The sequence below is a fragment of the Helicoverpa armigera genome, chromosome 23 (genome assembly GCF_030705265.1).
Source record: "Helicoverpa armigera isolate CAAS_96S chromosome 23, ASM3070526v1, whole genome shotgun sequence".
Taxonomy (NCBI): Eukaryota; Metazoa; Arthropoda; class Insecta; order Lepidoptera; family Noctuidae; genus Helicoverpa; species Helicoverpa armigera.
This window is the reverse complement of record NC_087142.1, coordinates 2,396,111-2,408,117: the sequence shown is the minus strand read 5'-3', so window position 1 is coordinate 2,408,117 and position 12,007 is coordinate 2,396,111. Positions and strand designations below refer to the sequence as shown.

The following is a 12,007-nucleotide window of genomic DNA, read 5'->3' as shown; positions in this document are numbered from 1 at the left end:
CTTATAAAAAAAATCTTGGCAGTCTGGTAAATATTATTTGACCAAAGCGAAATAAAACCAAGAAATAGGTTAAACCATAACTTATATTGATAAATTAATAGTCACCAATAAAAATAAAACATTTCTATACATTTATTACATCACATACATAATACTTCAGTTAATACTATTAATAAACAAAATGTGCTTTTAGCAATAAACATTTTCAAACAAAAATAATAATGATAGGCGAAAAAACACATACGACAATAGAAGCGCCATTTTGATTCAAAATACATTTACTATTTACAAGTTTTCACTGGATAGTATGAATTATAAAAAGTGGACCCATGTTTACAAATTCAGATCTTTATTGTGTTTACAATGGGATTAAGATATTAGCCTCCCCACTCAGAGGCATTTAATGATTACTTAAGTCACTCCTTAGTGACGGAATGTCATACAAATCCTTCACTAAGGAATGGCTTAAGTAACCATTAAATGTCTCTGAGTGGGGAGGTATAGCTTTGCTTAAAATTACACGGAGAAAAGTAGTTTTCAAATCCGACTTCATTAATAAGAGAGTTTTACATCAAAGATTATCAATTGAAACAAAGTATACACCTATTGTAGTTTATCTAATCATTTTGAACAAAACTATAAGGATAGTAATAATATGCACTGTCGATAAGGGTGCTACAAAATCAGCCATAAGTGATTTTAACGGCGAAAAGCAAACCCCTTGTATGCGCGGATCCACGCGAGACAAATGATTTCCTACTGTTCTCCAATTAGCGGCAGTTCTCCATCAAGCAGTTAAATTACACGCACTCGGTTAAATAATGCAATTATTATGTTAGGACCTTGATCGAGTTTTTTTTATCAAGTAATTCCCGAACAAACTCGTGTTTAAATTACATTATACATCGTGGTTATATTACATTATGTAAAGCATGTAAACAGTGATTAGAACTTTGACACCGTTGATCTCATTAAACCATATTTATGATCAGAATAGTATCTATTAGTGTCAACTTTTATCACACTTATTAACAGACAGCGCCATATATAGGGAGCGGAGAAACTAATATAGGATTTACTCAAAAACGATTCATTTTATGCTTTACATAAGTCTTAAAGCACTCAAGCGCGCAAATACTCACTAAATGACTATACCTACTCGCTTTTATGTTGCTAATTATGGAAAATCAATTGTGTCTCGCGTATATCAGCGCTCCGAAAATCAAAGGGTTAAGAGTGTTTTCTTCATTTCTGATTGCACAGTAATCTATTGATGTAATTGTTAAACATGATTTGAAATAATATGACATTCCTATTAATTACAGAGGCAAGAATACCTATTACTAAATATTAGGTTACAATTTGAGGTTTTCTTTTAATTATTGTCCTTTATCTCTCTTGTAAAAGAGTTATTTATTTATATTACAGACATTTTATAAATTTTACAATTCATACTTTTAAAAGGACACTTCTTTTAACAGTGCAAAAATTTATTTTCGAAATGCATTTAGGAATGCATATAATCTACTTCGTATTATAACAAAGAAAAACAAATATTATACAACAAATATACACAAGAATATTAAAATTAAAGATTTAAATCTCATTCAATAATAAATCTTTAATTTTAATATTTCATAATCTACGCTTAATTAGTATTGGTCATTTCCATAACAGTAATTATATTACATATAAAGCTATATGATTATCAAATATCACATTTGTAAACGAGATAATAACTTTATGGTCGGCGCCAGAAATGTGAGCAAAAAGGTCGCATCGCAGCACAAAATCTTTAAATAGATGACAAACTGTAAATTTGTTTACCTTTTTCTTTGCACATATTTCTGTCGTAGACTTTATAAACATAATATAAAATAGCACTTGTGAATTTACAGACAGACTTTTATAGACATCTAAGGCCATCTTATTTATTTCATATTTTTGGGCAGTATTTACAGTTACAAATCATTTTAAGACAGCCAGAAAGCATACAAACTACATTATCACGAATTTAGTCAAAGAACATAGAATTTAGAAAAAAAGACAAATAAGCATATAATTTATTTTTAATTTACAAAGACAGTTCAACTGAGCAGTGCGATTCTAAATCTAAAATAAAACACTATAAATAACAAAATAACTACATCATCACATTTATAAAATAAAGATCTTTCTTTACATTTAATTTTGAATATTAAATTTAGTTCCAAATAGATTTCACCAGCGAAAAATGTTGCCGCCAATTCATAAAAAAGTTAAAGATCTAAATTCAAATAAATTCTACATTCCAAATTACTGTCAACTTTTATTAAAACTGTGACTCGTGTTATTATTCTGTAGAAAACTGGGCGTCTTACCTTCTTTCACTGTTCTCAAAGCTTGTAACACTCTTGCTGTATCCAACTCCTTTTCCGAGGCCTTTTCATTGTCCAAGCAGATTTCCGTCATTCTAGCATTGAACTGTTCTAAAACTTTGACCCTATAGTCTATTGATGAAGCCACAGGATTAGCCGTTAACCACAGATACTCCAAACAAGGCAATTTACATATATGCTGAACTTCTTCAACGTCTGTTATCACATTGCAGCTCAAATCGAGGCTTTCCAAGGAGTATAAACGCGAAAATCCTTGGAGACTTTCCACTCGATTTTGGGACAAATCTATTCGAACTATGTTGCCTATCTTAGCGTGCCAGTTCTCACATAGGGAGAAACTGTTCATAGATAGGTTTAGGACCCTCAATTCGTGGAGACAGGATATGTCGCAGAGTTCCTTTAACTTGTTGGATGAAAGGCTCAAGTGTTGAAGTTTGGGCACTAATCTTATGGCCCAGTCGACGTTTTGGATGTTGTTGCTGCCAAAGTTTATGACGGATAGCTTCTTCCATTTCTGTGGACAACAGGCAGAAATATATTTGAATGTTTAAAAAAACTTAAGAGTGTGTAGGTAATTTCATAGATTGGGTAATGTTAATTTTAGTAAGATTGCGATAGGGAAATATTGGGGGAATTTTCTTTACCGTCTAAAATTGATACCTAGCATTCTAAAGGTCACGGAATTTTCAAGGTGAACTTATTTTATCGCACTGCTGGATTTTGTCGCTGATAGAAAATGCATGTTTTTATTACAGCAAATAAGGCTCTCTTTCGCATAGCAAGACTATCTCTTTTTGGAGAAATAAACCCTTTTCCAATGCATTTACCATAGATAAAATATTAAACATTCAACCGCTTTTATCAGTTGAATCCTAAACACGCCACCACTATCAGTCCTCTAGACATGTGACGCGACCTATTTGGTGCAGATAATTATAATAGTATTACGCGCTGATAAACCTATTGACTCACTGGCCACGTGCGGCGAGGTCGCGGCCATATCGTTCAGTTAAAAATATTTATCTAAAATAAAATTATATAAGTAGGTTTTAATGCGCATTTCCTTGACTCTATGGTTATTACAATACAGGCTGATGTTAAAGATTCTTGTGCGTGTATGGTGATTTTGCCTTTCCGTTCAAATGTACGTTTCCTCAGAAATAATTACATAAGTCACTATTTTCAGGACTGCATTTATTTACTTATTATTGGTTCATCAACAACGTCGGTACTTTTCGAGTAAAAAAACTATACAATGTGTCCCGGGGATAAGTGACCGCCCGAAATTTTTTGAATATTTGTACAAAATTAAGGATAATTTCCTTTATATTTGGGACTTACCGCCTTTGGTTTTTTTTTAATGATTTTTTTAATTTTTTTAGTAAATACTGTGACGTGCTGCAGTTTTTTTAAGATATTTCCTAAGTTTTTACATCTTTTTAAATTCTTTTTTCTTTATTGACTAGCCGACATCATAGTTTATCAATTAAAATTATCAAACATAACAAAAATGTAATAAAACATTTATTAGAAAAAAAAAGAAAATACAAATTCAAAGAAAATAACGCCTTTTTTTCAGTTTTTTCAAAATAAGTCCAATAAACGCCCCCTTAATATCACTTTCTTTTAATTTATTAATAAACTACATGATATATCCTACAATAGCTCAGAACAATGTTTGCTGCTATTTCAAACAAATGCAAAAATACAGTCAGTTGAACTCGGTAAAAAAAGAGCAAAGCCTGTTATTAACAGGCCTGACAATAAAATTTTTTGAATGATTTTTTTTCAAAAATATAAAAGAAATTATCCTTAATTTTGTACAAATATTCAAAAAATTTCGGGGGGTCACTTATCTCCGGGACACATTGTATAAAAAGAATTGGCGTGTGTGACAGTCACTTATAGATGGACACTGTTTGCGTGTTATAATGCATCAATGTTAAGCAGTAATAATACTAATCGGGTGCAACCACATACAAACCATATCTGTGGGTGCAACGGTATATTGTGTATTTTCCTCACCGTACGCAAACACTCCAATGATTGTACAGATAAATATTATTATGTCAATATAACATCACAGTGCATTACTCATAGAATGATTGCAGAACTAATACAAATATATGCATTAGCAACTTCTCAATGTACTAGTGTTCTGGGTAGAGCTGATGGACAGATCAAAGAGGAGACTCAGCTTCTACTAAGTTCTTCACAACTATAAATCAAGCGATCGACAGAAACCGGCGGCGAATCGTATATGAGGATCATGCAGCGGTGACCACGATTCTCATGTCATGAGGGAACGTCTTCAGAGGGAGAGGTGTAGCTAAAATTCGGCATTTTTTGCAATTATATAGATTGAGAACCAAGATTTGTATTCTTTCTATGGAAATACTTCCTTCAGGACGCGGGTGATACCGCGGCCAGAAAATAGTCTATGATAAGCGTGATATTCATGTTCTTTGAAAAGAGGCGATACAGCGGTGACAAACTTTTCTGTAAATATTTATGCTCGCCGGCAAGGTGGACGAGGCCGTCATCGACGTCTTGTATGGAGCGAACCTCTGCGCCCTACGCAAGAGGGATGGCGGCATTCGTCCAATTGCCGTAGGGACTACTTACCGCCGCACGGTAGCCAAGATTTGCTGTAAATTTTGTAGTGAGGGTGTTTCGGAAAAATTTCAGCCCCTTCAGCTGGGTTACGGCTCAAGAGGGGGCTGCGAGGCTGCCGTGCACGCGTTATCGACCTATTTAAATTGTGGCAAAGGAGAGGTCATAATGAAGGTTGACATAAAGAATGCCTTTAATTCAGTCAATAGGGACACCTTGCTGGCAGAAACGAAAAAAGAGTTACCCCAAATTTACAGTTTTATTTGGCAATGCTACAGACATCCATCTAAATTACTATATCAGGACAACCTTCTGGAATCTTCTGTTGGCTGTCAGCAGGGTGACCCACTCGGGCCCGTGATTTTCAGTTTAGCCATAAACCCAATAATTCGGCAGCTAAATTCGGAATTCAACGTTTGGTACCTTGATGACGGAACCTTGGGGGGCAAAGTAGATACAGTACTTGGTGATTTTTCTTTTCTCCAAAACAAATTTCAAGAAATAGGTCTAAATCTAAATTACTCCAAATGCGAACTTTTGTACCGGACAATACTGACAGACAAGACACACTTTCAAAATTCAATGCAATAGCCCGGATATTAAATTAATTGATAAGGACTCTCTTTGTCTCCTTGGTTCCCCAATATATGAAAATTCATTTTCGAATTTTATACAGGACAAAATACAAAATTTCAATCATATTTCGGAAAGGCTGCTCCAAATTAACATGCACTCAGCCATTACAATCATTAGATATTGTTGTTTTGGCCCAAAATTAACATACTATTTGCGCGCTTCCACTCTATGGAAGCACACAAACCTTTTGGAACAACTTGACAAAATTATCAGACACACATTATCATCAATTTTAAATGTGGCCCTAGACGACCGAGCCTGGGTTCAGGCTACTCTTCCCATTCGCATGGGAGGGCTTGGCGTCCGCAAAATTTCTAGTATAAGTTTACCGGCCTTTATATCCTCCGTCCGTGGTACTGAGAAATTGACCAGGAAAATTCTCCCTTCCACACTGGTCAATTGCGAGGTACCATGCCTGGCTGAGGCTGTAGAGGCTTGGAAAATCACCTGCCCGAATATTGATCTACCCGTCAACCCATCCTCTCAGAGACAGTGGGATGAGCCGCTCTGCAGAGCTACACGGAATAATCTGATTAATACGTCAATTTCTTCTGCAGAGCGAGCGCGCCTTCTGGCTGTGGGCGAATGGGAGTCGGGTTTATGGCTTCTGGCACTTCCGTCGTCAAACATAGGCACCTTGTTTGATGACACCACTTTCCGGCTAGCTATTTGCTTGCGTTTGGGTGCTCCGTGCTGCTCTCCTCACCGCTGCCCATGTGGTGAAGCTGTCAGCAGCCTTGGACACCACGGCTTGTCATGTAGCCGCAGCGCCGGCCGTTTTGCACGGCATGCGAATATCAATGACATAATCCGTCGCGCTCTTGTTGCCGTCGGCGTTCCAGCCATATTAGAACCAAGTGGTCTGGTACGCGACGATGGCAAGAGACCAGACGGTATGTCGTTGTTCCCGTGGAAGATGGGTAGGTCTTTAGTATGGGACGCGACCTGTGTCGATACTCTTGCACCATCTCACCTTCCTAGCTCGGCGCGATGTGCTGGTTCCGCTGCTGCGGCTGCAGAGGACCTCAAACGGCGCAAATATAGTACCCTGGTGGGTAACTATACCTTTGAGCCGTTTGGGGTTGAAACCCTCGGGCCGTGGGGTCCAAGTGCTCATCTCCTATATAAGGATATCGCTAAGCGACTTGCTGACACTTCAGGTGACCCAAGGGCTGGTTTTTATTTTGGCCAAAAAGTAAGCATTGCCATACAACGTGGCAATGCTGCCAGCCTCTTGGGTACACTCCCGGTGGGCAGCGATGAGGAGTTTTTTGATGCAATTTTTTAAATATTTTTATTTATAGTAAGTGTATATATTAGGTAATAAGTTAGTTTTATGTTGTATATATATTTATTATTAAGTTATTGTAAAAAGTTATTTGTAAATAAAAAGACTATCTATGACTGAATATTTTATTTGCTGACGCATCATAATGAAATTTCTTCGATCGCAATCGAGATTCTATTTTTAATTAAATCGTGTATCACCGATTGGATTACGATCGGAAACAACCTTGACAAATGCTTGAATACTTAAGTGAATACAAAATGTAACTACAAAGATAAAGCCAGATATTGATTTCTTTGTGAATTAATGAGGCAGTCTTTGTGGTTTGGTTTTTATAGAATATGTTTACGTCATACCTTCGTCATCTTTGTATGATATCTAATCTACCTATGTTAATATACGTCGGTTTTAATTTATATTTAGGTATTATTTATCGAAACAAAGGTCTTGTTGATTTGGAAAACAATAAACCAACATGCATTTACAAAACATCTAAAAGTATTCTGATTTGTAATAGAGTGAGAATCGTACTCCCAAACATGAAATAGAGTACTGAGTTGTAATACAGGCCAGGCATCTGAATGGACTTCCCCGTCAGTACAAATAAGCAATCATAATTTTTTTAATACCAAAAACATATGAGGAAGGAAACTACAAAATTATGTATAAAAAATATCGACTTCTAGGTAAATACAATATTTTTAAATCAATGGTTATTCCAAAACACTTCACTACCAAAAAATATTTGACCTATACACATGACATTGTGACACAATTTCTGCATTATAAATAGACAAAATGATTGAGGACCCAACTTGAACCATATAGATGCCATTGAAAAATAGACTGTATTGATCAAGCAATAAGGTTGTTTAACAACTTACAACAGTGTCGGCAATGCTGGAGGGGTCCTTGTGCAGGATATCGACAAGCAGGAACTCATTGAGCGACACGACGCTCGCTGTTGACACTGATAAACTCACTAGAGTGTCGCGAAGCCCACCTGGATAACAAAATAGGGTGTTACATTATTTAAATACAGTATTTTTTTTATTTTTACATGACTGGTGTGTTTATTTATTGCAAGGTTACAGGTTTTAAACTAAGTTGTGTTTTGTACAAAAGGTCTCTAACATTCTCATTTACCACTCTCACAGAAAATAGAAATTACTCCATCAAAAATTAAATAGAAATAAAAAATGTCATTCCAACAGGCAAATTTTTAATCATAGATAACACTTAATAAACAGGCTTTATATGTATTTCTATAACAGAATTTTCAAACATGATAAAACTGCCTTCAGAAATAAAAGCACAATAATAATTAATTTACCTAAATGCTATATTAATTCCCAAATGACTCTAAAAACCAGTTCTATTTCAAGAAGCAGACAGATAATAATATGCGGACAAGATGCTTATTCAATGATAACAACGGTATGACAAGTTGTGTTAGTATTACTTACTGATACAACAAGAATCTGTCTAGCAATATTTGTTTGTTTTGTATCAATATTGATAGTTATTCATTGGAAATGATTTTATGTGAGTATGTTAGATACAAAAAGTCGTGGTGGCCTAGTGGGTAAAGAACCAACCGTTCGAGTATGAGGGTGTGGGTTCAATTCCAGGTCAGGCAAGTACCAATGCAACTTTTCTAAGTTTGTATGTACTTTCTAAGTATATCTTGGACACCAATGGCTGATAAAAAGGTGAAGGAAAACATCTTGAGGAAACCTGGACTATATAGTCTGAAATCACCAGCCCGCATTGAGCAAGCGTGGTGATTAATGCTCAATCCTTCTCCGTGTGAGAGGAGGCCTGTGCCCAGCAGTGGGACGATAAAAAGGCTGTAACATGTTAGATACATTCTCAATAGTAACTGTCTTATTTGCAAGATTTATAAGTTTTGTTACAAGTCAGTTAGTGACTAATATCATATTTACTTAGGTGTGTATCTGACTAATAAGTTTATAATTTATTCAGCATTTGAATACAACTTGAGGAAAAAATTATGTCTAACACGTCACATCGCACACAAAAACTGACTTCTAGCAAATATAATAGTAACTTACCAACACTCTGTATGCATCCCATCGGTACACCGAGAATCTTTAAATCCATCAGTGATTTAAATGGTATCAGATCAAAGTGTAAATCATTAGGCACTATGTTACTCGTACCGAGCTTCTCGTAACTCCCCTCAATGTTGAGTGAACGTAGCTGTGAGCAGAAGTCCAGGATATGACTGAAATCATACATCTGATCTTGCTTCTCAGTCGGTGGACATGCCATTTTTAGACGCTCACTTATGGCGTGCAGCTGAAATGAATATCACAGTTAGAAATTATTTTTGTATGAATGAATATTAATGGCTATACATGGAAATCCATAAGATTACATAAACTTGGCTCAGTAAAAAAAGAAAAGAATTGTTATTCTTTATAGAGAATAATACCAACTAGTTATACTTAGTTATTAATGAACAATGAATGCAGAGAATAATTATGTAATTAAAATGTTTGTCAACAGTTCTATTCATAGGAAAGTTACTAAATACAATTAGGTATGTTAGCGATTTGCAATTTTCTTTTCTTACACATACTTTTTATAAACATATTCACATGACTAAAATTAAGACTAGATGAATGACTGACCTCCAAGGGTGTGAAATTATGTGACCTCTCATCCTCCAATAGTTTATCCCCCTCTAAGAACAGTGTCTTCGCTAAATCTTGTAGCAAAAAGAATATATCATACAAATGGAAGTCTAAGAAGTGAGCGAACTCGGACGGCATCGTGAGTTTTAAATATTTAAACACGTTTTTCAAATATTCCCCCAAGGCCTCTCGTCTTTGCTCCACAAACTTGGGTGTTTTATTCCGAATAACTTTCTTCGGCGGGAGCAACTCTTTCGCGACTCCATGGTCTGCGACCAACTTCTCGTGTAGCTCCACAAAGTCACTGTAGCGATGCAACACGTTCCAATGCACTAGCCCCACTTTAACAGTTATTTTGTAATATGTAACATTGTCTTTTGTCGAAGCTTCTTCCACGGTCACAGTGCTATCCTCGCGGTGATTCACGAAAGAAGACATTTTATATATAACGTACGCGATCACTGGCGCTGATAAGTCAACCGTTTATCAGTGTGATTTATTTTAATTGAATTGATACACGCATGTCGTAAGCGCATCAGGAAATCGCGATTTGCTCGCTAAAGTGATGAATCCGCGAATGACAATTACTTTGACGTTACTCTGTTGACGTTGTCATTGAAAATAGCGTTCCAGTTACTGGGTAGTAAATATTTATATCTTAAGCTAACAATCCGAGTTTCTTTATAGTTCATTTATTATCAGATATCTTCGTGAAAGCAAATAAAACAATTCTTTACAAAAATAATTAATTTAATTACCAAACTAAAACTAAATTCACAACAATTATTGATTTCGGTTCGTCTTATTACATCAAGAACAAAGAAAGAACAAAAGAATATTCAAATAATACGATACGCAGTGATGCACCCGTCCGCAGCGCTGTCTCGAGCAAAAGTGGTTGAAGTAAACGGTTCGGTCAGATATGTCAATTGATTTTGACAGTTCAGCCTACTCCCCACTGTAGCAGTTTCCTTATACGGCCTCTCCTGACATCCTGACGTCCTCGGCAGGTTTAGATGGTCCAGCTTCCTCAGCAAGGTCAGCTGGAGTGCTTCGGGTTTCATCGGACGTAGTTCCATCAGCGACTAAAGGCATGGGCTCGTTTGATTGGTCTGCACCTGTAATGTACATCCACTATTAATACAAGCAAGGTTTCATCACCTACAAGGTCTAGTAGTGACACAAGGTCTATCTGACACACAGATTAGACATAACACACGAGGTCTATCTGACACATAGATTAGACATAACACACAAGGTCTATCTGACACACAGACTAGACATAACACACAAGGTCTATCTGACACACAGACTAGACATAACACACAAGGTCTATCTGACACACAGACTAGACATAACACACAAGGTCTATCTGACACACAGACTAGACATAACACACAAGGTCTGACACACAGACACTGGCTACTCACCCTCAAAGAAAGCAGCACACTCATCTGGAGTCCATTCACCCTTCCAAGGCACCATGAACTGCGCTGCGGCGTAGGTCACTTTGCCGTATGCTCCAGCAATAAGCTTCAATTCGTATCGGCCATTCTCCAATACTCTCGTCACCTTATAAGGGCCGCGCATTCCAGAGTCCAATTTTCCTTTGGACTGTGCATACTTAATTACAAAAGCAAGGTCGTCTTTTTGAAAAACATGAGGCGGTTGGCGCGTTTTGTTGACGTACTTGTCTTGGCGAGTCTGATTATCCTTAAGACGTTCAGCAGCCCTCTGCCGGTCGAGTTCTCGCAAAGATCGACGATCACTGTTTGAACAGTCCACAGTAACATCACGGACCAAGGTTTGTATTACAGGCGTTGTACCTTCAATGCCGATCAACAAATTTAACGGAGATGCTTGAGTTGTCTTTTGTTTTGTGATGTTCAGTACAAGTTGTAGGCGCCATAACTCTTCGGACCACTTACTTTTTTTATTATTCGTCTCGACACGTAACATGTTAAGAAGAGTACGCACATATCTTTCCACCTGGCCATTTGCATGATGCATCTCAGGAGTTATGTAATGTATGGTGCATCCTAAATCATTAATCCATTTAACAAAATTTGTGGATTCAAACATGCGACCTCTATCGGTAACTATGAGGTGTGGAGTTCCAAATAAGGAGACAGCGTTTTTGAACGCTTTCTTTAATTCATCATGATCCTGCCTATAAAGTGGATAAGTTAGACAGTACTTGGAAAAAGCATCGACCAATACTAAAATGTGCTTGTAGCCATTCGACTCCGGTAAAGGGCCCAGTACATCGGCATGAAGGGTATGAAAAGCAACTTGTGGCTTCTCCCATGACGTAATAGGCTGTAAGGGTGCTCGAGGAACACGCTTATTAGCTATGCAAGTTAAACAATGTCCTATGTACTTTTTTACAAAAGCATGAAGACCAGGAAACCAAAAGTGATTTAAGATCAATC

The 12,007-nt window shown here is 36.7% G+C and overlaps 1 protein-coding gene across 1 annotated transcript; it reads right to left on the bottom strand.

The window, feature by feature from the left end:
- Window positions 1-65: 65 nt before the first annotated feature.
- LOC110371389 (nischarin) lies at window positions 66-10,167 on the bottom strand. The gene is made up of 4 exons (XM_021327612.3): window positions 9,573-10,167; window positions 8,991-9,237; window positions 7,800-7,918; window positions 66-2,892 (listed from the first exon to the last, which is right to left on the bottom strand). The coding sequence occupies exons 1-4, from the start codon at window positions 10,011-10,013 to the stop codon at window positions 2,302-2,304; spliced, it is 1,398 nt and encodes a 465-aa protein (XP_021183287.2). The 5' UTR covers window positions 10,014-10,167; the 3' UTR covers window positions 66-2,301.
- Between the last annotated feature and the right edge of the window lie 1,840 nt (window positions 10,168-12,007).

Bases quoted from the DNA above. Each gene is read 5' to 3' on its own strand.
- LOC110371389 (XM_021327612.3), bottom strand. From the start codon at position 10,013: ATGTCTTCTTTCGTGAATCACCGCGAGGATAGCACTGTGACCGTGGAA. The intron at 9,238-9,572 runs GTCAGTCATTCA...TATTCATTTCAG, and splicing joins ATAATTTCACACCCTTGGAG to CTGCACGCCATAAGTGAGCG. The intron at 7,919-8,990 runs GTAAGTTACTAT...TTTGTTATCCAG, and splicing joins GGGATGCATACAGAGTGTTG to GTGGGCTTCGCGACACTCTA.